The sequence below is a fragment of the Lathyrus oleraceus genome, chromosome 6 (genome assembly GCF_024323335.1).
Source record: "Lathyrus oleraceus cultivar Zhongwan6 chromosome 6, CAAS_Psat_ZW6_1.0, whole genome shotgun sequence".
NCBI lineage: Eukaryota > Viridiplantae > Streptophyta > Magnoliopsida > Fabales > Fabaceae > Lathyrus > Lathyrus oleraceus.
This window is the reverse complement of record NC_066584.1, coordinates 241,552,528-241,575,674: the sequence shown is the minus strand read 5'-3', so window position 1 is coordinate 241,575,674 and position 23,147 is coordinate 241,552,528. Positions and strand designations below refer to the sequence as shown.

The window sequence follows — 23,147 nt, the reverse complement described above, 5'->3', positions numbered from 1 at the left end:
CGTTCTGTTGGAAGATGGTAGGGTTGATTTCCTGGGACAAGTATTTTGCCCTAGGGTTTATATTGTAGATGCGTCTGCCTCCTGTCTTCTCCATGTTCAGAAGGAAGGAAATAGATTTCTCAGTGATGACTATCTTGACTCCCAGAATGTAGGAGACATTGTAGTGATCATCTAAGTCTGCGAAACGCTAAAACTCCTTCACCAGATTAGTGTATACAGGACCATAGAGGCGTTGAAAGTAGGTTTCCCACCCTTGCATTCTTAATTCTTCATTAAGGTCGATGCCATTTCTCTTCATGTTTTCGAAATCAACTAACGATTAACAGAGAACTTTAAGCTTCTCAAAGGGAGTTGCTAGATGGATGCGGGGCTCACGATCAAGGATATGGGGTTCCCTATAGATTGGGGTTGAGACGACGCCGATGGTTGCTGTAGTTTGTTGACTAGAAATAGGTGTTTGTTCCGTTGAGTTCATCTGTTGGGAGAAGTTGTAAACGGATTGTTGCTGAGAATCCATGAAGAACAGTTGAAGATGATGTTGAAGGATTGAAGAACTTGAAGAAAACTGCAGAAATCTTTGAAGGAGATGAAGAACTGAGAGAAGGAGGGTCTTGTGAGGTCGTGAGTGTAAAGTGTGCTAGTGGAGTAAGTGAAATGAATTTATACACAATAGGATGCACGCAAAACGACAACAAGATGGGAGTTTAACTATTAAGAAATTTAATGCAGCACGCTAACCAAGTAAGCACGTTTGGGGGAGAATGATTACAGCCCATGATGGAGGTATAGTCCCCAATTCAGCATATTGCTCGAGGAGATATGAAGAGTCTGTCTCTTGATTTTTGCTAGACAGTTGTCTAGAAGTTCCAAGGTCAGACTCAAGATGTACCACATATTACTTTATCTGATCTTCAGGAATATCAAAGGGTTGGATCCTGAGGATTTCTGACTCAGATGACTTCTAATTGGTAGTAGCATCAGAGTCAAATGCAGATTCCAGGTGTTTACTTCAGAGTCTTATTTTGCTATTTCAGAGGCACATTTTATTCTGGACAATTTTGAATGTTTAAATTTTTCAAGATAAAAAAGAATTTATCTTCAGGCAGGGGTTTGGTAAAAATGTCAGCCCATTGATGGTCTGTATCAATAAATTTTAAAGTGATTACCCCTTTCTGAACATAGTCTCTAATGAAATGATGTTTTATTTCTATGTGCTTAGCTCTGGAATGCAAAATAGGATTCTTACTTAAACAGATGACAGCGGTATTGTCACAGAAAGTAGGAACGTTACTCTCAAAAATCAGAAGGTCTTCAAGTTGATTCTTCATCTAGAGCATCTGAGTAATGCATAATGATGCTGATATATATCCTGCTTCTGTAGTGGACAGAGCTATGGTTGATTGCCTTTTGCTGGCCCAGGATATCAGATTCTTTCCTAAGAACTGACAGTTCCCAGATGAACTTTTACGTTCCATTCTGTCCCCTACGTAATTTGCATCACAATAACCAGAAAGTCTATACTCTGATGTTTTCTCATACATCAGGCCCATGTTAGGGGTTCCTTTCAGATACCTAAGTATTCTTTTAACTGCTGTTAAATGAGATTCTCTAGGATCTGATTGGAATCTGGCACAGAGACATACACTAAACAGAATATCAGGACGTGTAGCAGTTAAACAGAGAAGAGAGCCTATCATACCACGATAGAGCTTCTGATAAACCTTCTGACTAATTTCTTCTTTTTCAAGAATGCAGGTTAGATGTGTAACACCCGAGGTCAGAGAGGCCGAAGAGTGGTTACATGTAACATCTGAGGGCGATATGAGTGGTTGTCGGTGCATGAGGCATGACAATGAAACACTCCTAGTAGCTTCTAGGGAAAAACCGAATTCATATCGGAATGAGAGGGATCCTGAGGCTATACAGGTATGGGACTGCATGGTTTAATGAAGGCTTATAAGGATTAATTGGTACTACCTATACCAACAAAATGCATTTTCTTTTTGGTAGCCTAACCAATAAGAACTCCATAGTTAAGCTTGCTTGACTTGGAGTAGTATTGGGATAGGTGACCTTCTGGGAAGTTTCCCAGAAAGCGTGCGAGTGAGGACAAAACATGTTGAAAAGGCCCGTGTTGGTTTGTGGGGTTAGTCAATAATCCTGAAAGCGGTATGGGGTGTTACAAATGGTATCAGAGCCATACCTCTCCCAGTATGATGTGGTTCGGGGACGAACCAAGCGGAAGCTGGTGGGCATGTAACACCCGAGGTCGGAGAGGTCGAAGAGTGGTTACATGTAACATCCGAGGGCGATAGGAGTGGTTGTCGATGCATGAGGCATGACAATGAGACACTCCTAGCAGCTTCTAGGGGAAAAACCGAATTCACATCGGAATGAGAGGGATCCTGAGGCTATGCATGTATGGGACTGCATGGTTGAATGAAGGCTTATAAGGATTAATTAGTACTACCTATACCAACTAGATGCATCTTCTTTTCGGTAGCCTAACCAATAAGAACTCGATAGTTAAGCGTGCTTGACTTGGAGTAGTATTGAGATGGGTGACCTTCTGGGAAGTTTCCCGGAAAGCGTGCGAGTGAGGACAAAACATGCTGAAAAGGCCCGTGTTGGTTTGTGGAGTTAGTCGATAATCCTGAAAGCAATCTGGGGTGTTACAGGATGCATAAGTGTCTTAGCAGGTCTGCGTTCAACCATTTCGAGTTTCTTCAGAATGTCTTTTATGTATTTACTTTGATAAACGTAGTTAGCTTCTGAAGCTTGATTGATTTGAATCCCTAGAAAGAACTTTAGTTCTTGCATTAAGCTCATTTCAAATTCTGCCTACATTAGCTCAGAGAATTCTTGACACACAGAAAGGTTAGCTGAACCAAAAATAATGGGATCAACATATATTTGGCATATCATGAGATCATTTATAATGTTTTTACAAAAGAGTGTAAAGTCAACCTTTCCTCTAATAAAGTCATGTTCCAGAAGCAAGTTACTTAATCTATCATACCAAGCTCTAGGAGCTTATTTTAAATCGTACATTAATTTCTTGAGTTTAAAAACGTGTTCTGGACATTTAGAGTTTTCAAAACCTGGAGGTTGATTGACATAAACCTGTTCTGATATATAACCATTAAGAAATGCACTATTGACATCCATTTGATATAGTTTGATAGAATGATTTATAACAAATGAAACAAGTAAGCGAATAGATTCTAACCTGGCGACTGGGGCAAAGGTTTTGTTGTAGTCAATACCTTCTTGTTGACTGTACCCTTGTGCCACCAGTCATGCTTTGTTTCTGACTACTTCTCCCTTTTCGTTCAGTTTTTTTTCTGAACACCCATTTGGTTCCAATAATATGAGTTCCTTTAGGCTTTGGAACAAGATCCCAGACGTCATTCTTTGAGGAATTGATCTAGCTCTTCTTTCATAGCTAAAACCCAATCATTGTCTTGAAGTGCCTCATCACAGGAAGTAGGTTCGATTAGAGATACTAGTCCTAGAGGAATTTCTTCAGATACTTTGAATGTTGACCTAGTTCTGACAAGTTCATCCTTGTTTCCCAGAATCAAATCTTCAGAGATGTTTGGGCGGCTTCTTGATTTCTTTTGAATAGTTGAGGCTTCAGTTGCATCTGTACTTTGTTTATCAGATACTTCTGGTGGTTTAGTCTTTTCGTCAGAGCCTGCAAAAGTAATCTCCAGATCTGCAAGTTTCTCAACTAGCTTTGACTTTTCAGGGTCAAGCTTATCATTAAATCTAACATGGATTGATTCTTCCATAATTTTGGTTTCTGTGTTATATACTCTATAGCCTTTAGAGTGTTCTGAGTATCCTAACATAATACCTTTTTGTGCTTTTGAATCAAACTTGTTTAGATGTTCTTTAGTATTGAGAATAAAGCAAGAGCGTCCAAAAGGATGAAAGTAAGAAATGTTGGGTTTTCTTCCCTTACACAGTTCATAGGGAGTCTTCTCCAAAATAGGTCTTATAGAGATTCTATTATGAATATAACACGTTGTATTTACTGCTTCAGCCCAAAAGTGCTTAGCCACATTTGTTTCATTGATCATGGTCCTGGCCATCTCTTGGAGTGTCTTATTCTTCCTTTCTACAACTCCATTTTGTTGTGGAGTTCTAGGACATGAGAAATCATGGGATATTCCATTTGAATCAAATAGTTCCTCAAAAAATTTATTTTCGAATTCTCCACCATGATCACTTCTGACTCTGATGATTTTAGAGTCAAATTCGTTTTGCACTTTGGAACAGAAGCTAGTGAATACAGAGTGAGACTCACTCTTGTGCTTTAGGAATTTTACCCATGTCCAGCGACTAAAGTCATCAACAATAACTAGTCCATTTTCTTTCTATTGACTGATGCTGTCTTAACAGGCCCGAACAGGTCAATGTGAAGAAGTTCCAGAGGCTTATAGGTAGAAACAATATTTTTGTTTTTGAAGGACGTTTTAGAAAATTTACCTTTCTGACATGCCTCATATAGAGCTTTTGAAGAGTGCCTCAGTTTAGGTAGGCCTCTGACTAACTCGAGTTTATTTAGCTGAGAGAGTTTTCTCATGCTAATGTGGCCCAAGCATCTATGCCATATCCATTGCTCTTCATGAACAGACATTAGGTATTTTACATTTTGTTCTTTTAGGCCTGAAAGATTTATTTTGTAAATATTGTTTTTCCTCTTGCCAGTGAATATGACTGTTCCATTGTTCTGATTAATTACTTTACATGTTTCTTGATTGAAGATTACGTCATAACCGTTATCACTTAATTGACTTATTGATAACAGATTATGCATTAGTTCTTCTAAATAGAGAACATCAGATATAAAGGGAAGAGTTCCATTACCAATAGTTCTGGAGCCTCTGATCCTTCCTTTCTGATTTCCTCTGAAACCTACGAAGCAAATATCTTTAAGTTCCAGGCTTTGGAACATATGCTTTCTTCCCGTCATGTGTCGCGAGCATCCAGAGTCCAGATACCATGATTGGTGTCTTAACTCTGCTGCATAAGATATCTACAACATAAACAATCTTATCCTTTGGTACCCAGAATCTTTTGGGTCCTTTATGATTAGTTTTCCCAGAGTTTCTTAGAACTTTGGGTTTTCTAGCATTATCAAAACGTTGTGCTTGTGTATGTGTGTAGTGATAAGAAAAAGGAGATTTAGGTTTGTCATCTGTGGAAGATTTATCTTCACTGGGGACATAGCCTATTCCTCTTTTATTATTCTGACTTACTCCATAAATCATGGATGCCATTCTGCTTCTTTCTATCCCATTTTTCAGAAACTTTTAAAAAGATTTTTCATATTCATATATAATTGTGTTAGAAGTTTGTGGGGCTTGAGATAATGCTTCTTCAAGTTTTAAACATTGTTTATTTGTGGAGTCTCTTTCTTTTATCAAAGTTTGATTTTCATCTTTTAGTTCTGAAGCAGTTATCTCAAGCTTATCACATTCTTTGATTGTTCTTTCAAGAACTCCTTTTAAAGCCTTAAATTTTGTTTAAGTTTTTGATATGAGGTTAGAGTTTCAGAAAAGCATGATTCAAGGTCAGAGCGAGAAAGATCAGAAAATACCTCTTCAGAGTCAGATTCTCCATCTGATGTATTTCTGGAGGTGATAGCCATGAGTGCAACATTTGCCTGTTCTTCAGAGTCTGATTCGGATGAATCAGATCCACTATCATCCCAGGTGGCCATCAGTCTCTTTTTAGTTATGAATGAACTTTTCTTGAAATTCTATCTTCTAGAGCTTTCTTTCTTCAACTTGGGACATTCATTTTTGTAATGACCTGTTTCCTTACATTCACAACATGTTATATCTTTGTTTGACTTACCTTTGGAAGTTGATTCTGAGCAATCCCCCTTGGGTCTTGGTCTTCTGAAGTTATTATTCCTTTTTCTCTAGAGTTGTTTTACTCTTCTGGTTAAAAGGGATAATTCTTCTTCGTCGTTAGAGTCTTCCTTCTCAGAGTCGTTATTGTCTTCCTCTTCATCCTGGAAGGCTTTGTTTCTATCTGGTTTGCGTCTTTCGGATCTGGACTTTAGTGCTACAGACTTGATCTTCTTTTGAGGCTCATCTTCCTCCAGTTCTATCTCATGGCTTCTGAGTGAACTGACGAGTTCCTCAAGACTGATTTTGTTTATATCTTTTGATAACTTTAAAGTTGTGACCATGGGTCTCCATTTCTTTGGCAAGCTTCTAACAATCTTTTTGACATGATCCGCAGTTGTGTAGCCATTATCCAACACTTTAAGTCCTGCAATTAAAGTTTGAAATCTAGAAAACATTACCTCTACAGCTTCATCGTCCTCCATTCTAAAGGCTTCATATTTCTGAATTAGAGCCAGAGCCTTTGTTTCTTTGACTTGAGAATTTCCTTCGTGAGTCATCCTCAGGGAGTCAAGTATTTCTTTAGTTGTTTCCCTGTTGGTGATATTTTCATATTCATTGTAGGAAATGGCATTGAGTAGTATCATTCTGGCTTTGTGATGGTTTTTGAATTCACGCTTCTGATCATCCGACATTCTGCTTCAAGGGATAGCAACGCCAACGTCTGTCATAGGTGGTGTGTAGCCAATTGTGACAATATCCCATAGATCAGCGTCGTAGCCCAAAAAGAAACTTTCAATTTTGTCTTTCCAATAATCAAATTTTTCTCCATAAAAGATTGGAGGTTTAGCATTGTAACTATCTCTTTCATTGGTGTTGGCCAGAGTTTTTCTCACGCTGGATCTCTCTACATTGTTAAGTGTTTTATTAGAAAATCAATAACAGAGCCGTAGCTCTGATACCAATTGAAGGTTGAGAAAAACAAGAAAGGGGGGTTTGAATTGTTTTGGAAATAAAAACTTTTTCAGAAATCAGACACACATATAATAAAAAGGGAAATGACACAGAATTTTATACTGGTTCGCTTGAAATTCAAAGCTACTCCGTTCCACCCGGCCAAGGTGATTTCGCCTTCAAAAAGGAATTAATCCACTAATCTTGAAAGATTACACAACCAATCGTCTAAGAGAATAATCCTTCAGCCTTCTCAAGTATTCAGACTACACAGAGTCACTTGAGGAAGTATTTTAAGCAAAAGTATAAATTGTAATATAATGTGCTTCTAAGAAACAAGCAAGAATTACAGAATTGTAAGAACAATAGTGTTTCACGTAAGAGCAGCAGCTCGTGAAAGATAAGAAGGAATAATTGAGAGTTTTCGTATTCTTGTGTGTCTCAGGTGTATCTTCTTGTGAAGTATTCAGTCCTTATATATAGGCGTTTAGAAGGACCATTGGAGTGATGACAGGATCTTGGTCACTGAAGAAGGTTTATTGTCATTACTCTCCTTATTTCTTTCCAAAACATTTTTGTGCGCCTCATTATTTCCTTCTAGAAATAATTTCTTTCCAAAACCAGATTTCTTTTCGGTTACGTGTTCTGAACTAGTGAATCTGTATCAGCGTCATGGTAAATCAGAGTTTAACGTTAGAGTTTGATAATATTTAACCACATTAGAGTTTATCTATGCTCTTGACTTCTTCAGATTCAGAGTTTGGAATCAGTATTCTTTACCAGAGTTTCTGACTTCTTTCTATTGTGCTGGTAATTGCGTTGATCAGAGTCAGAACCTTCTGAACGCGTTTTCTCTGAGTAGCATCTGATTTTTAAATTCTGTATCTGATGTGTTGATCTATCTGATTGTTTGATCAGAGTCCTGCACACTCAAGAAAATTTCATTAGAGTACCACTTTTGTTTCATCCTTTGTTATCATCAAAATCTTAGAGATACATTGTAGAACCAACTTTGTTCTTACAATCGGTGTCCAACCCTGACATGTCTTGGTAGGACCAAGCGAACACATCAACATACTCTCTTAGAAGTGTTGTCAACATGTGCTTCACATCTGAGTCGAGTAATACCCCAATTCACACTTCTTTCCTATCCTCCTCGGTTCCCAAGTTGATCAATTCCATCGGCTCTTTCTAGGGCTTGAGAGTCTTGTCCTCTTGCTCTAGCAATCTGGAAAGTTCATATGGGATCTCTTTAAACTCTTCTTCCTATGCTTTATACACTGGGAACTCAAAGTCGGGAGAGGGCGCAGGGTCATTGTGTTTAATTGGTTTATTGAGAAATTTGCACATGCATTTATGTTTTGGATTTTTAGAAACTGACCGAAATAAATTGCACATGCAGATAAAAGTTTGTCGTTATATTTTTGAATGTTTTATTTTCTTTACCATTTTTTTGAATAAAGAAAAAAGGAAAAAAGACATAATTGAAATCAAAATGAACTTTTATTTATGTCATTAAGAGTCGCAACAGAATTCATGAAGCCCAAACAAAAACACCTCTGCCTTGGGCAGAGTAGAGGGTAACTTTTGAAAAATCAAAAAACAACAAAACAAATTACTCAGACACATGCATGACTTTGGGAATATCTACAAATGTCCAATTATGAGTCTCCTGGCTCGATCTTCCCCTTGTTACAAAGCTTGTTCCTTCATCAGCATCATCTTGTATGATAGCACATGACTGGTCCATAAATCCGCCACTTCTGAACGTCTCAGAAATTAACTTCACCTCTTGAATGGTCCTTGGTGCTTTGGCTGACTGCTCATAGGGGTTAAATCCTAACCCACTACGGTCTTTGTTATCGTTGAGTTGCACAATCTTTCCCCAAACCAAGGTTTGACCACTGGGCACCACTTGTTGTGCATCTTTCAAAGATGCCATATAGGTTCCCACCTTATCTTCACCGTGATCCTCAATCTGCACTTCATTTGCAATTTCAAGCCCTTGACACTAGGTGATAACAACGTCCTCCTCTACATCAATGTATCTAAAAGTAGATAATGGACTAATCATCATAACTTGTTCACCATAAACAATAACAATCTTTCCATTTCGGATGAATTCCAATTTTTGGTGCAAGGTGGATGTGACGACGCCTGCAACATGAATCCATGGTCTCTCAAGCAAACAACTATAACCGAGATTAGTATCCATCACCTGGAAGAGAATTTGAAACTGTTGCGGACCAACCATCATTGTCAGGACAATTTCACCCATTATAGTCCTTCTAGAACCATCAAAGGCCTTCACAACAACCTCACTTGGTTTGATATCAACACCAATGTAGGACAACTTGGCAAGAGTAATCTTCAGCATCACATTCAAAGAAGAGCCGGTATCAACCAAAACATATGAAAAAGAGTCTTTTTCATATCCCATGGATATGTAGAGAGCGTTGTTAAGCTTTTTGCCCACGGCGGGCAACTCATTGTCAGAAAAGCTTAGCATGTTACAAAAGGTAATGTTTCCAACTACATGGTCAAACTGATCAACCATGACATCTGGATTTACATAGGATTTCCCTAATACTTTCAATAGAGCCTTGCGGTGCGCTTCAGAGTTTAAGAGTAAAGACATAACAGATATCTTTGACTGGGTTTGAAGGAGCTGAACCACCACCTTATAATCACTTTTTTCGTATCAGGCACAAAAAGTCTCCAGCCTTTACATCTTGTATGGGTCTACTCTCAGGAATGACCAATGGAGCTTTACCATTATCGGGATTTTCGATCACAGGCTTACCACCTCTAAGATTAGCAAGAGTGAAAACCATACCGCTTCTTGTGAGACTGCTTGCATCGACAATATTAGTGACAACTTTGTTGTTAACCAACGACTTCTCAACACCATTCACGATGGTAGTGGGCTCGTATCCCCATGGTACAACTTTATCAGATTTGTAGGGGAAAGGAGTTGGCATTTTGATGTTCAAGCACTTAGCAGAGTCAGCAGGAGGTGTACTTTCTTTAGGCGGGCAGAATATCTCAAAATCCATTGGCTTATTGAAGATAAGCATTATCACAGACACTTCATCATTCTTTTTCTTCCCACTAATCTGTAACACACTATTGGAAATCAGCATCTATGTATCTTTCTGCACATCGAAGCAACCTTTAGGGTCCCTCAAACAAACAAAGCACTTCTCATGATCTTGCTTCAAAATACCGACTTTGAACAACTTGAGGTGCACAAGCACCAATGGAGTTTTCACTTTCAGGACGTCCATAATCAAATTCTCATCTTAGGTAATCATATTTATTGCCCCATGCTCAGGAAATGGGTTAGTTTCCAAATTTGGCATATCACTAAACTTAATCATTCCCAATCTCACAAGCTCTTGGACCTTTCCTTTAAATACAAAGCAATTTTCAGTGTCATGTCCTGCCGCATCAGAGTGGAAAGCACAATGTTCATTAGGTTTATACCATCTAGACAACTTGTCAGGCACGAGTGGTGCATCACACTTTTCTATGAGATTCTAGGAGAGCAGAGAAGGGAGTAAATCAGTGTATGTTATTGGGATTGGATCAAACTAGAACTGAGTCTTGGGAGGATGCGGATTTTGTTGAGTAACAAACATAGATGGTTATTGTCTTTGCTGTTGTTGTTGTTGTTGTTGTTACAGATGATACTAAGGCAGTGGTTGTTGTAGATATTGTGGATAAGGCTGATATTGTTATGGAAACTACGGGTATGGTGAAGGATAAACGGGGAACATCGGGTGTGGTGGCAAAGGCAGATTCGGCGTCATGGGTGCCCCTGGTGCCACTGCAACTACCAAGGCTTATTGGTAGTAGCCTGGCATAAGTTATCGCGCTTGTGGAGCTAGAACTGCTTGGGAAGCTGGTTGATGTTGTTGTCTTCTATTGCTTGGTCGATGGTGGGAAACATCATTGGCATCTCCCTCTTTCTTTTTCTTCCATCCACCAAACTTCTTGGTGCTACTAGTAGATGCAAAACTATCACGAGTTATTCTTCCTTCTTTTACCCCTTCTTCGAGTTGTACACTGACCCCCACCATCTCGGTGAAGTCACAAGGCATACTTGAAATAAATTTGTTGTAGTAAAAGGAGTCTAAGGTCCTCAAGAATAGTTTGTACAGTTCTTTCTCTTCAACAGGTGGAGTGACTTGGGCAGCAACTTCCCTCCACCTTTGTGCGTATTATTTATATGATTTTTGGTCTTTTTGGGACATGTTGCCCAATTGAGTATGATCTGGTGCAATGTCCAGATTATATTTATAGTGTTACACAAAGGCCTCGCCAAGATCAATAAATTTTTTAATATTTGCATGCTCCAAGCTCATATACCATCTCAACGGAGCACCAGACAAAGAGTCTTGATAGTAGTGAATCAAGAGTTTGTCATCATCTGTGTAGGCGGTCATCTTCCTACAATACATGATAAGGTGAGTCTGAGGACAAGTATTTCCCTTGTACTTCTCAAATCCTGGTACCTTGAAATTAGCCGGGACCCTTACATTTGGAACTAGACACATCTTGTCTGCATTCTTGCCAAAAAGATCCTTCCCTTGGAGGGCATTCAGTTTCTTGCTAAGAGCTTGAATTTGGTCATGTACTACATCTTCGGCAGCGTCTGAGTCGATGCTCGGACCATGATATAAATCAAAGGGGTCCTCTTAAAGAGGGTAAGTAACCACAACGACAGGTGATAGGGTTTAGGGCATGGAAATTTGAGCCCCATAGGGATTGGTGCCATAGTATTATGAAGTGAGCGGTTGAGAAGCCAAAGGATGGGGGCCATAAGGACCGTAAGGACCAAAAGGACTGGTAGGAAAGCCTTGAGTCAATTTTGGCGTAGGAATGAATCCTTGAAATCCATGAGGAGGGCCATAAGGATGACCAAAGGAGTGAGCAAATCTGAATGACATACCGAAGCCGATAGTTGCAACAGTAGTAGCCACCATCGTGATAGGAATTGTAGTAGGTATAGTATTAGAAACAACCAGAGAAGACACGGTTGTACTCAAAGGATTTGAAGGTATAAGCTCCAACCTCGCCATCAAGGTGTCAATCAATGCAACTTGTCTCTCTTGGCTGGCTCAGAGAGTGAAAATCTCTTCATGCAGTTCACGGTTCGCTTGTTCGAGGGCATCCATCTTCAACTGAATATTAGATCTAGTTGGATATTTGTGACGGATAGCACGCCCTTCTGAAGAAGAGAATAGACAAGAATGAGACCTTTGAAAAGTAATTTATTTTGACAAAATATGATAACAAATGATGCATGGATGCACATGATTTCTTTTTACTTTATCAACTCTTACTTTCAAGGACTTGATAAGTTTTAAACATTTGCAAACTTCTTTCAAACTGAAAGTGACATCACATTACAAGGAAATATAATAAGTGCTTAAAAATAAAGAAGAAAAGTACAAACAGAAATACAACAAATCAAGGAACTCTAGACCTAGTCCTCAATTCAGCCTTCAGAGCGACCTTCTCTTCCAATGTTTGTCCAAGAAGTCCTTCGGTACGTAGTAGCTTCTCCTTGTGTTGATCGGAAGAAAACCAAGATGCCTTGAGATCTCTATCTAGCCTTTTCCTTTTATCGGCCCCTTCTTCTAGAGCTACCTTTTATCGAACAATCACATCCTCCTTCTCTTGCAGTTGACTACGGAGTTTAGAACATTCCCCATTAGCGAAATAGAATTTGTTCTCCCAAATGTCTCTATCCTTGACTAATTGGGTGTTCTCTTCCTTTAGCTTCTTGAATTACTAAAAAGAGACATGAGCAGGTTCCACAGGCTCGCTACTCAAAGGTGGTGGAGGGGGGTATGTCATTTTGAGCTTGGAATCCCAACTATTAACTCAAGTAGTATAAGCCTCTTTTGCCACACAATTTTGAGGACCTAACTCAGACTTTTTCTTGCGAAAAATATGAGACCAAGCCTTCACAACATCCCTTCTAAGATTCACATTCTCCTCACCTTCTTGGATGATAACAAGAGTAACCAAAAGAGGCTTATGCTTATCATCCATGGAATAGCCAAGCTAATGGTATGTTAAAGATGGATTATAGGTAATAACTCCCTTGGTACTAATAAGAGGTATGTTAGGGAATTCTCCACAGCTCACTACATTCTTCCCAATATCATAGGTTGCATTGTACCATACTATTTCCCAAGTAGTAAGACCCATAAGCCTTTTTAACCACATGAGATTGTCCATGTTGTATAGAGTGGACTGCCGCAAGTGCGAAATAAGCCACTTGTACATTATAGGTGAACAACAACATACCCATCCACCCTTCTTCTCGGTCCTAAAATGGATGGAGTAATAGATATCTCCTAGAAGAGTAGGAATCGGATTACAAGTCATGAAAACCCGAATATCATCCATATCGACAAAGTCTTTGAAGCTTGGGAAGAGTAGAATCCCATAAATTATTAAGGCCAAGATTGCTTCAAACACATCATTACTCCCCATGTGGGCATAATATGAAGCTCTTTCCACCAAATACTTGATGGGGAAACCGAAAATTCCTCCTTTGATGATGAGACCATTTTCTACCTCGACCTTTGGAACGTGTAGGGATGCCCCAATAATGTGGGATTTTGGTATCTCCTCTCCTCCAATAAAAGGTATCTTATCACGGATTGGAATCCTCATAATGTAAGCGAATTCCTCGAGATTCGGGGCCAATTGATAATCGAGAAAAGTGAAACAATGATATGTTGGATCATAAAAATGCGAAAGAACCCTCAAAGCCATACTATACACTTTCACTTTCATCAAAGATAAAATATTGCCATATCTCTTCCTAAAACCATCATGATCTTCCACACGAGCGACCAAGTCTTGTAACAGAGACAGATATGGATCGAGGAAATTAAACTGGAGTCGACTCCTAGTTTCTTTTTCGAAAGACACCCTCTAAACAAATGAAAGAAGTTTACAAATGAATATAATTTTGAATCCTTGAAATTAAAAATGATAACCAAAGTTTTTTTGACAATTTTCAATGTGAATGCTTCATCTATCTTCAAGGATTGTATTCCCGATTTATTGCAAACTTGGAGAATAATTCGGACATTGTAAATTTTAGGGATAAACCGGTATTTTTATCGAAGGGACATCGAGGGTCAGACCGGTATGATATTCGAAGGGACTTTCTTTGTCCAAGTTTGCAATAATCCGAGTAATTTATCTTTGAAAGTGGGTAAAGGATGTTATGATGCATGAATGCATGAACACACAATGCAAGGTTATTGGTTTAGGAATACAAGCATGTAGCCAAAGTGGATAATGTAAAACTCCCCTCCCACAAGATATATGCTATAAGTTTAGGAGATAAAACAAGTAACCGGGTTCTACAGACGTGTTTGAACGTCCATAATCCATATCGAAGTTATTACCGACTTATCACGTAGCGAAGGCTGATAATAACCTAAAGAGAATCTCGTTCAAGTGTGGTATCGTGTATAAATCCCACGAGGCCTAGGCCAAAAGGGTATTATCACGCCATGTTTCATAAATAGGCAAAGATGGGTTAATTGGGTTATATGGCTCTCGGTGTTCAGACCCTAGGGTCGTCCTCCTTTAATACCATTATGACTGGAACACAAGGCCTCGTGAAACCAGGGGGAGTATCCACCAAGTGTGAATCTCATGTAAAACCCACACCACCTAGGCCAAGGGGGTCTTCATGACTATATCACATCCTATTCTTATGTTTTTGCTCAAGCTTGGGTCAAAGCTTATCTCACCATATATGTATCACCCATAAAACAAATAATAATATACAAGAAATTTGGATTGAATTCGCTATTGGGGGGTGCAAATAGTTCTCCCAGCAGAGTCACTGTAAGACCCCAATTTTGATCCTAAGATCCCTCATGCTATCTCATCACTTACATTAACTTTGGGATCACACCTTGACATCCTCCTTATCCCTCATTCATTGGGTTGGCATTGGGAGAGATTACCAAGCACATTTGATTGTATCATACTTTATTTTTTTATTACTAACCAAAATACCAAAAACATGTCTATGTATAACTTTGTTTCTTTTGTAGGTAGTGTGTGCATCCACCAATGCCTCATCAAGCTCACAACTAGGGTTTGAGACCCTCAGTGCAAGGAGATAAATCAAGAGACGGTTCATAATGATTATAGACATCATACATGGATTCCCATATTCTTCATTTATCATTTGGATCAAGAAACCATCAAGAGTTTGAAGCTTGTTTGCCTTGGAAACCCTAATTCATCTAGGTATCTTGTGTGACTTCCTCATCAAGTTTCTTTAACAATTGACCCAATACATCAAGGTATACTTCATTTCATATCATATTATACATAAATGATCCTCCATGAGCCCAAAATATCAATATAACTTCAAGTTTGCAAGTTGGTTCAAAGAGGTTGACCAGAGAAAGTCAACTGGTCAAAACTCGGGTTCACTAGACCCTATCTCCTACAATGTTTGTCATATGAAAATGATTCCAAGAGAAATGTTAATCTTTATGATCCCAACAACTTTCATGTTGATGTCAAGAGCTATTTTTTGATGGAAAGTCATTTTTTATGGTGAAATATTATAGGTCATTTTGTATGTGCCCTAGTTAGGAGGTCAACTTCCAAGGACCATAAGTTGCTCAATATTTATAATATGAAGGCCATCCAAGTTTCATGATCAATTTTAAGATGTCCTATCCAACTTTTATTCTTTGAAAAATGTCAAATTCAACTTTCAAGGGCATGTGCCAAGAGGAAACATTATAGGTCATTTTGGGCCATTACCATTGAACAAGCAATTTTCCTCAATTTCTAAAATACATAACTCCTCCATGCCAAATCCAAATGAGGTCAAATTTGTGACCAAATTGAATAGGATTGAAAGATATATAACGTTTATGAATGAACCATTTCCATTTGAAACTCATAGAAAAAGTTATTCAAGGTGGAAGAAGTGGATATTTGACTTGGTAGTTAGAAAAATTTCAATTATGTTTGTTTTCTCAAACTTTCATCTCAAAATTCATCATGATCCAAGATTCAAATAGAAAAGTGTTCAATATCAAAATTGCTCCCCTTGATGTTACCTTTAAAAAAAGTACAATGTCACCTCATTTGGATAAGATTTGAATGACCTGCGTATGGTTACTCTTCATGGTCCCATTTGGATGAATCAGTTGATCATTTATCAAGTATAATTGCATGGCCTCATGTTAAGCTTTCAGCATCATTCATGATCATTTGTGGACCTATTCCAATCATCTCATGGGCCTATTACACACCCATTCAAGCATGCACTAATCTTTCCAATTTTGACCAAAATTTCAAGTGTGTGAAAAGCAATGCAAAGCCCTATAAATACATGACCTTGGTGTTCAGAATGAGGAACCTGATTTCCCAAGCTTTGAACCATTGCTTCCCTAACCTCCATTAAAGGATAAACTTGAAGATTTCACTTGAAATCGAGTTTCAAATCTCCTTCTATTTTGTGATTGAAACTCCAAGAATCCAAGCCTCTATTTGATCAAGTTCACTTCCTACAAGCTTCTAGAGTCAAGCCAAGCCAAATTGGAAGCAAGATCAAGCTTATTTGAAGCTCCCAGATGGTGAGATTTCATAAATATATCTTCTTTTAATTCTCCCTTATTTATCATTTATTTTGATTGATTGCTGGTTTGTTGAAGTCCTACCAATGTATGCAACAAGATAGAGTTGCTTTGAGGTCAAACTGAAGCAAATCAGTTCATGATCCTTAAAATTCAAATCCATGTATCTTTCAATATACTTGGAATTGGAAGAAATTGAGGCGAGATTCGAGCTTTTGAGCATTTTTCCTTCAAAATCATGTCCTTGTTTTTCATTTTAGTGATGGTTGCTGGTCATCCAGTCCGATGAGGTCCACCGAAAAAGACGACTAGAGCCATAGCTCCGGTGGTGTGTTGGCATGTTCCCAACCCTTTGATCCATTCAAAATGTTTTAATCACTGCCTTTCCTTTTGATTACCATGCGTGTGGTGCAGTTGACTGAGATGTTTGTGGAATGTGCGCGTTTGACCATCAGATCTGCCACTTCAATTAATGAGGGATACCCGATGACCCTTGATTTTTGTTATTTTTTGATTTTCCATTTATTTACCTTATTTTTTTAGTTAATAATAAATCCATTTTTAATCCAAAAAATATGGGACTTTCACCAAAAATTATAAATATTTTTCTCTTCCATATTCTGAATTAAAATTATTTTTTGGATTGATTTTGGTATTTTTCATGAATTAAGTATTTTTATGCATATTTTTAATTGTTTAAATATACTTCTGACTTTTTAAAAATCATGAATTTTTTTGTCTAAGGTCCTCTGACCTTGTTTGACCTAGGATAAATCCTTTGACCATTTATTTGGTGTTTTGAAGGGATTTGAGGTTTTGACCAAATTAAAATCTATTTTAATTCATTTTTAAATTGTTTAAATGTTTGAAAATTATGTTGAGCCATTTTTATGGCTTTGTGATGTTTTACTTTCTGTTTGGGCCTTGGTCATGGTTGATTTTACTTTTGTTGGATCAAAACCATTGGATTTAGGGTATTGATGAAATGTACATTTCATCTCCCAAAATGAATGGATGGTTTTGATCAAATGAAACTCCTCTCATGGTCAATTTGTTTTTCTATATCCCCCCTCCCTCTTCATCTTGATCCCCATTCTTCCCCATTCCTTCATTTGACCAATGAAGTCTCTAATGTCAAAAGGCTAATTGATTCACCAATGACCTTGTGTCAGATGAATTAATACAAGTATGATTAAGATAGGTCCCTCCCATTTTCTTTTAGTGTGTGGAATGTTTTAGGAGTTTTGTTCTTTGTATCAAATCTCTAACATGCATTAACACCTATATTTTTATTGCCTGACCTCAGATAATTATGACTTCTACATAAGTCCAATTACGATTGCTTAACATAGAGTTAAATTTGACCCTCAAGGCATAACATTCTAGTAAGTGAGGTTGTAAGTCTCCCATTCTTCATGGTATTGTGTGGAGACTTGACCTTTTTTCCTTTCATGAGAGCTAGTGACATACTTGTTGAATTATCCAAGTTGGAGCCCTTCTCATGGATGATGTCTTGGTTTAAGGATCCATACTTGTGAATGAATGGTTGAGTGTTCTCCAAAGAATTACTTAATCAATTAAAACTCAACCCTAACATTTGACTAACCATTGACTAACTCTTATTCATTATACTTTTATCTTTCAAGTTATTTACTTTATGCAATTTTAGTTTCAATCATTTACCATTCATTTCCATTTATATTTCACACAACTTGTTTATGTTCAAGTCTTTTTTCACTTTGCTCACTTGAGCCATATCTTGTGATTGTATATATTGTTTGTGTGTTTTGATCTTGTTTGTGGTATTAGGACCTTAAAACACCTAATAACAACAAAAACCCTAAAAGAAACATTTGGTGGACTGTTGGAACTTGATCTGGACTTTTGTACTTAGAATTAGGCAACTTTCCATGTGCTAAAGGACTTGGCCAATGCCAACATCTGAGACTGAGCTATCCTTGACAGTGACTCTCATCTGATGCAAAACTTTGGATCTCTTTGGTTCATCTGCTATCTTGTCTCTATGCTTAATTGTTATTTTGTTATGATCTTTGTCTGATGTTTTATTCTGAGTTGATCAAGGAATATTTCATCTGCTACATTGGGAAAATGATAAAGACTGTTAGCTATTGGAGTGCTTGCTTGGATATGGATATCTTTATTTGATGCCTTGATCTTCATGATGTTTGGATATTTCTCATTGCTTGTTGCTTGTTGCTAGATTAAAGTCCAAAGGAAAATGGGTTTCTATATGACATTCTTGTCTGTTGGATTACATCCCATTGGTCAGATTTTTTTAACTCTTAACTTTTAAATTTTTGCTTAGGGTAGTCACTTCATCTCCTTCCACTTATTTAATTTCAAAAATCTCTCCCCCTTTTCAAAAACTTTCTTTGTTTCTAATTTCAACTGAGACATGTTTTAATAATTAGAAACTTTGGCCTTATGCCAGCGAATTTTGAACTTCTTTTCTTTAAATCAAACTTGTAAATAAACTTAACCATATTGACTTAAATTTCTAAAGACAAAAAGAACTAACAACCTAATTTAAATGTTTGACCTTTTTGTGCCCTCTTCTAAAAAACTTTTGTTAAACGCAATTCACCAACTGTAAGACCCCAATTTTGTCCCTAAGATCCCTCATGGCATCATAACATTGCATTTGCATAGCCTCAAGGATCATTGAGCATCTTGGTTCCCTTTACCTTTGGGTGGGACTCCTTGTGAGTGGTTTGAGATCACCAAGCATGCTTGAATTGTATATTATTGCTTTTCTTATTTTGTTCACTAACCAAAAGCACAAAAAAATATGTCACTAACATCTTTTATTTGCAGCTTGAGCAATCACAAGGTCCAAAGCTTCTAGAAGATCATCTGTGCAATGACATGGCCAAGAGAAGATGAAAGCAAGCATGGTAATGGTTCCCAAAGCTATCATCCATCAGATATTCCTCCCTAATATCTCAATTCATCATGTTTGATCAAAGCAAGTCAAAGGATTTGAGGTTTGTTCCCCAGAGAAGCCCTAATTCATCTGTGTACCACAATGCCTTGCTCATGAAGCAACCTCATCCCATGGTCAAATACAATCAAGGGAAGTCCTTTAATTCATAATTTAATGCATATTTGAACTTGTTTGAGTATCCTCAATCATCAATTCATCAAGATATGGGTTGTGGACTTAAGAAGTTGATCAGTCAATTCATCTGACTATTTTGAAATGCACTGAGACCTAACTTTTTATGTGTTGGTCAAGTGGAGATGGTTCCAAAAGAAAAAATTTTCTTAAGGACAATATGAACAACTTTCATGTTCATGAAAAATTGATTTGAAGCTTGGAAGGCTATCTTCCATTCTAATACATTATAGGTCATTTTGACTGAAACCCTAATTATGGGTCAACTTCCCAAGGACATAACTCATTCATTTTTTATGATTTTGAGGTGGTATCAAATGCATTGGAACTCTTAAGATGTCTAATTTAAATTATATGTTGAACAAAATTTCAAAATCTCAAAGGAAATACATGTGATAATGCAAGACATTATAGGTCCTTTTTGACCAAATGCATTAAAAGGCAAAAAAGTCCAACTACAAGTGCCCATAACTCTTTCATAAAAAATCCAAATGATGCAAAATGTAAGTCCATTTTGATTGTCTTGAAAAGATCTACAACTTTGATGTTGGAGGTTTTTCCATTTGAGGCTTGCATCATCAAAACAGAGGGGCTTGAAAATTGGCCAATTTTAGAAACTTTGCATTGACATGTTTTGCACATCACACTTTAAATCCAAATTTCATAAATTTTCACACTCCAAATGAGTTTTTGTCCAACATAACATTTGTTCCTCATACAAATACCTTTCCAACCATTACCCATATGCCTATGCTTGGATTTTCTAAATGGTACTTTCGAAGAGATGATTGTTTAGGTACAAATGGAGAATTCACTTGAAATCTTGTTACATGAGCAATTGCCTTGCAAGCTACATGTCCAATTCCCTTTGGCTATTGCTCAGAGTTCATTTGGCATTGTTTTTGGGCCTTGTGCATGATCATGCAAGCCCATGCAATGAAGCTTCACATGCCATGCACACGGATCATTCCACACTTTCCTTGCCACTTTCTCTATAAATAGAGACTTCATTCCACTCATTTGGGACGCCTAATTCAACCTGAAATGCTGCAGAAATCTTTCCCTAACCAACACTAAAGAAGCAATTGCATTTTCTTCAAAAAAATTCAGATCTAGAATTCAGCTTCATCTGGTTGTATTCTTAGATCTAATGCTTCTAGACCTTCACCATACATCTCATTGAACTTCTGTTTTGATAAAGCAAGCAAGGTTTCAAGCTCAAATCACCAGAACTCAAGCTTACATTCCAGCTGGTATTTCCTTCGATTCTCCTAATCCATTGACCTTTTGGCTTAGATTTTGTGTTGGCTGAAGTCCTCTCAATAGAGGCATCATGTTTATGCTTTTAATTTTTGCAATTCATTGAGTTCATGATGAACACCAGATTTTTCAACTTCTGATTTCTCAAATCCTAGAAATCTAGAATGAAAATGGATGGTACAGGGATGATGTACATCATCCCAACTTTCTATTGATGTATAGATCGCTCGTTTTGGTTAAGGTTTTAATTTCTGCAATTTGGCCGGAAACTGCAAGCTCACCGGAGAAGACGGTGGCTCCGGTGGCTTCATCATCTCCAGTTTAAATCTGGACCGTGTGATGGTGTTTCTAGATTCGATCCCAGGCGTCCATTGTTATGACTTCTATTTCTTTTCCATGTGCACGCATTGACTTGGATCCATGGTAAGCGCGTGCTGAGAGTCCTTGGATGTGCCACCTCATTTAATGAGGTTGATCCAACGTGCCATGATTTTTCTCATTTTCTGAATTTCTTTTTATTTTTATTTAATTCCAATTATTTTCAAAAATCAATATCTCTTTCATTTTTAATCCAAAAATTATGGGACCAATTGCATTATTTCCCAAATAAAATCTAGTTTCTATTTCTGATTTTTAATTTTTTTTATTTCATCATTTGATATTTTTTTGTGAATTTTCTCTTTTCTGGTTATTTTTAATTCATTTTTAATAGTTCTTGATATTCAAAAAATGCAAAAATATTTTCCTAACCTATTTGAATGGTGATGGATCTATGAAAAATATTCTCATCAATTTTTGAATTGATTGGAGATTTATTTGAGATTTTGGTTCAATTAGGTTATTTTTATTCATTTTTAATTGATTAAAAATAGTTTCTGACTTTTAAAAATGCTGAAATTTTTTGTCAAACTTTGTTTGACCTTGTTGAACTTAGGATAAATGACTTGGACTTTTCAAAGTTGATTTGAAGTGATTTTGAAGTTTGACCTTTTCTTAATATTTTAATTTAAGTTTATTTTAAATATTAAAAAATGCCAAAAATAGTTTATTCATTTTTTGACTTCCAATCTTCATCTCACTTCTGTTTTTGATTGTTTTGACCTTGACTTTCGATATCATTGGTCAACATATGAGGATTGATACATGACATTTCATTTAATGCACTTTAATTTCATCATTTTCATCTTTCTTATTCATCTCGTTCTTCTTCTTCTTCTTCTTTTTTCTTTTTGATCAATGAGTTGAAGATTGATAAGTTAGCATTGATTAGGGAGATTTAATCTTCCTTGATCCAAATCTAATTCATCTTGATCAATTGATCAAGTGAATGGCTTTGCATTAAGGATAGGTTGTTTCCTAAATTATGCAAAAGGCTTAAACCAATACAAGATCAATTTTCTTCCTCTTTTTGGCATGGCAAGTTGTTGGGACTTGGTTCACTAATCAAGACTCCTAACTTGTGTTTGTTGCGTACATTATTATTGACCGACCTCAGATAGTTGTGACTTCTACATAAGTCCAATTACGATTGCTTAACATAGCGCTAAATTTGCCTTATGACACACTAACTACTAACACTAACCATTGACAATTAACATTTACTTTATGTAATTTACTTTTATGCAATTTACTATTCTTGCACATATTATCCATTTGCTTTTCTCTTTGCTCACTTGAGCACATGTTTATGTTAATGCCATTTGCCTTTTGCTCACTTGAGCACATAATTGTGTATATATTATTATGCTTGTATTTTTGTTTTGATTGTTGTGGATCAAAATGCAAAGAAATGGACTTAGTTTCTAGGACTTTCCCAATGCAAAGAAAAGAAGAAATAGCCTTAGATTCTAGGACTTTCCTTATGCAAAATTGGAGTAAATGGACCTTAATGAAGAAGATGGGTTAGAAGGACCAAATCTCTAAACTCACTCTTGTCCATTCTTGTTTTACTTCATCGAATCTTTTGATGTGTGTGCTTTTGTGCTAGGAGTTTCCATTTGAGCTTAATTGGAGGACCATTGCCATGTGTAGCACCTCAAATTTGCACCTACCATTATACATACATTTTCACATTAGGTCATAGCATATCATGATCCATTGCATATCATTTGCATTGTTCTCAGTTGCCTCAAGAGCAAGCAATCAGAAATTAGGTCAAACTAATCTCCTGATCAGTCAACCAAGCAAGCAAAAGAATTTCTCATTGAATCAAGGCCCTAAGGTTTGTGCAACAAGTTCACATGGCTTGGAGGTCTATTTGAAGTATTTTGGTCAAGGGTTGAGGGC

The 23,147-nt window shown here is 37.2% G+C and overlaps 1 protein-coding gene across 1 annotated transcript; it reads right to left on the bottom strand.

Moving 5' to 3' along the window:
• Positions 1 to 12,710: 12,710 nt before the first annotated feature.
• LOC127094960 (uncharacterized) lies at positions 12,711 to 13,613 on the bottom strand. Its single transcript, XM_051033715.1, has 2 exons — positions 12,981 to 13,613; positions 12,711 to 12,893 (listed from the first exon to the last, which is right to left on the bottom strand). The coding sequence occupies exons 1-2, from the start codon at positions 13,611 to 13,613 to the stop codon at positions 12,711 to 12,713; spliced, it is 816 nt and encodes a 271-aa protein (XP_050889672.1).
• Positions 13,614 to 23,147: the final 9,534 nt, after the last annotated feature.

Coding starts and splice junctions, on each gene's coding strand:
- LOC127094960 (XM_051033715.1), bottom strand. CDS start 13,613: ATGGCTTTGAGGGTTCTTTCGCATTTTTATGATCCAACATATCATTGT. Junction 12,894..12,980: donor CCTATGATATTGGGAAGAAT/GTAGTGAGCTGT, acceptor ACATACCATTAG/CTTGGCTATTCCATGGATGA.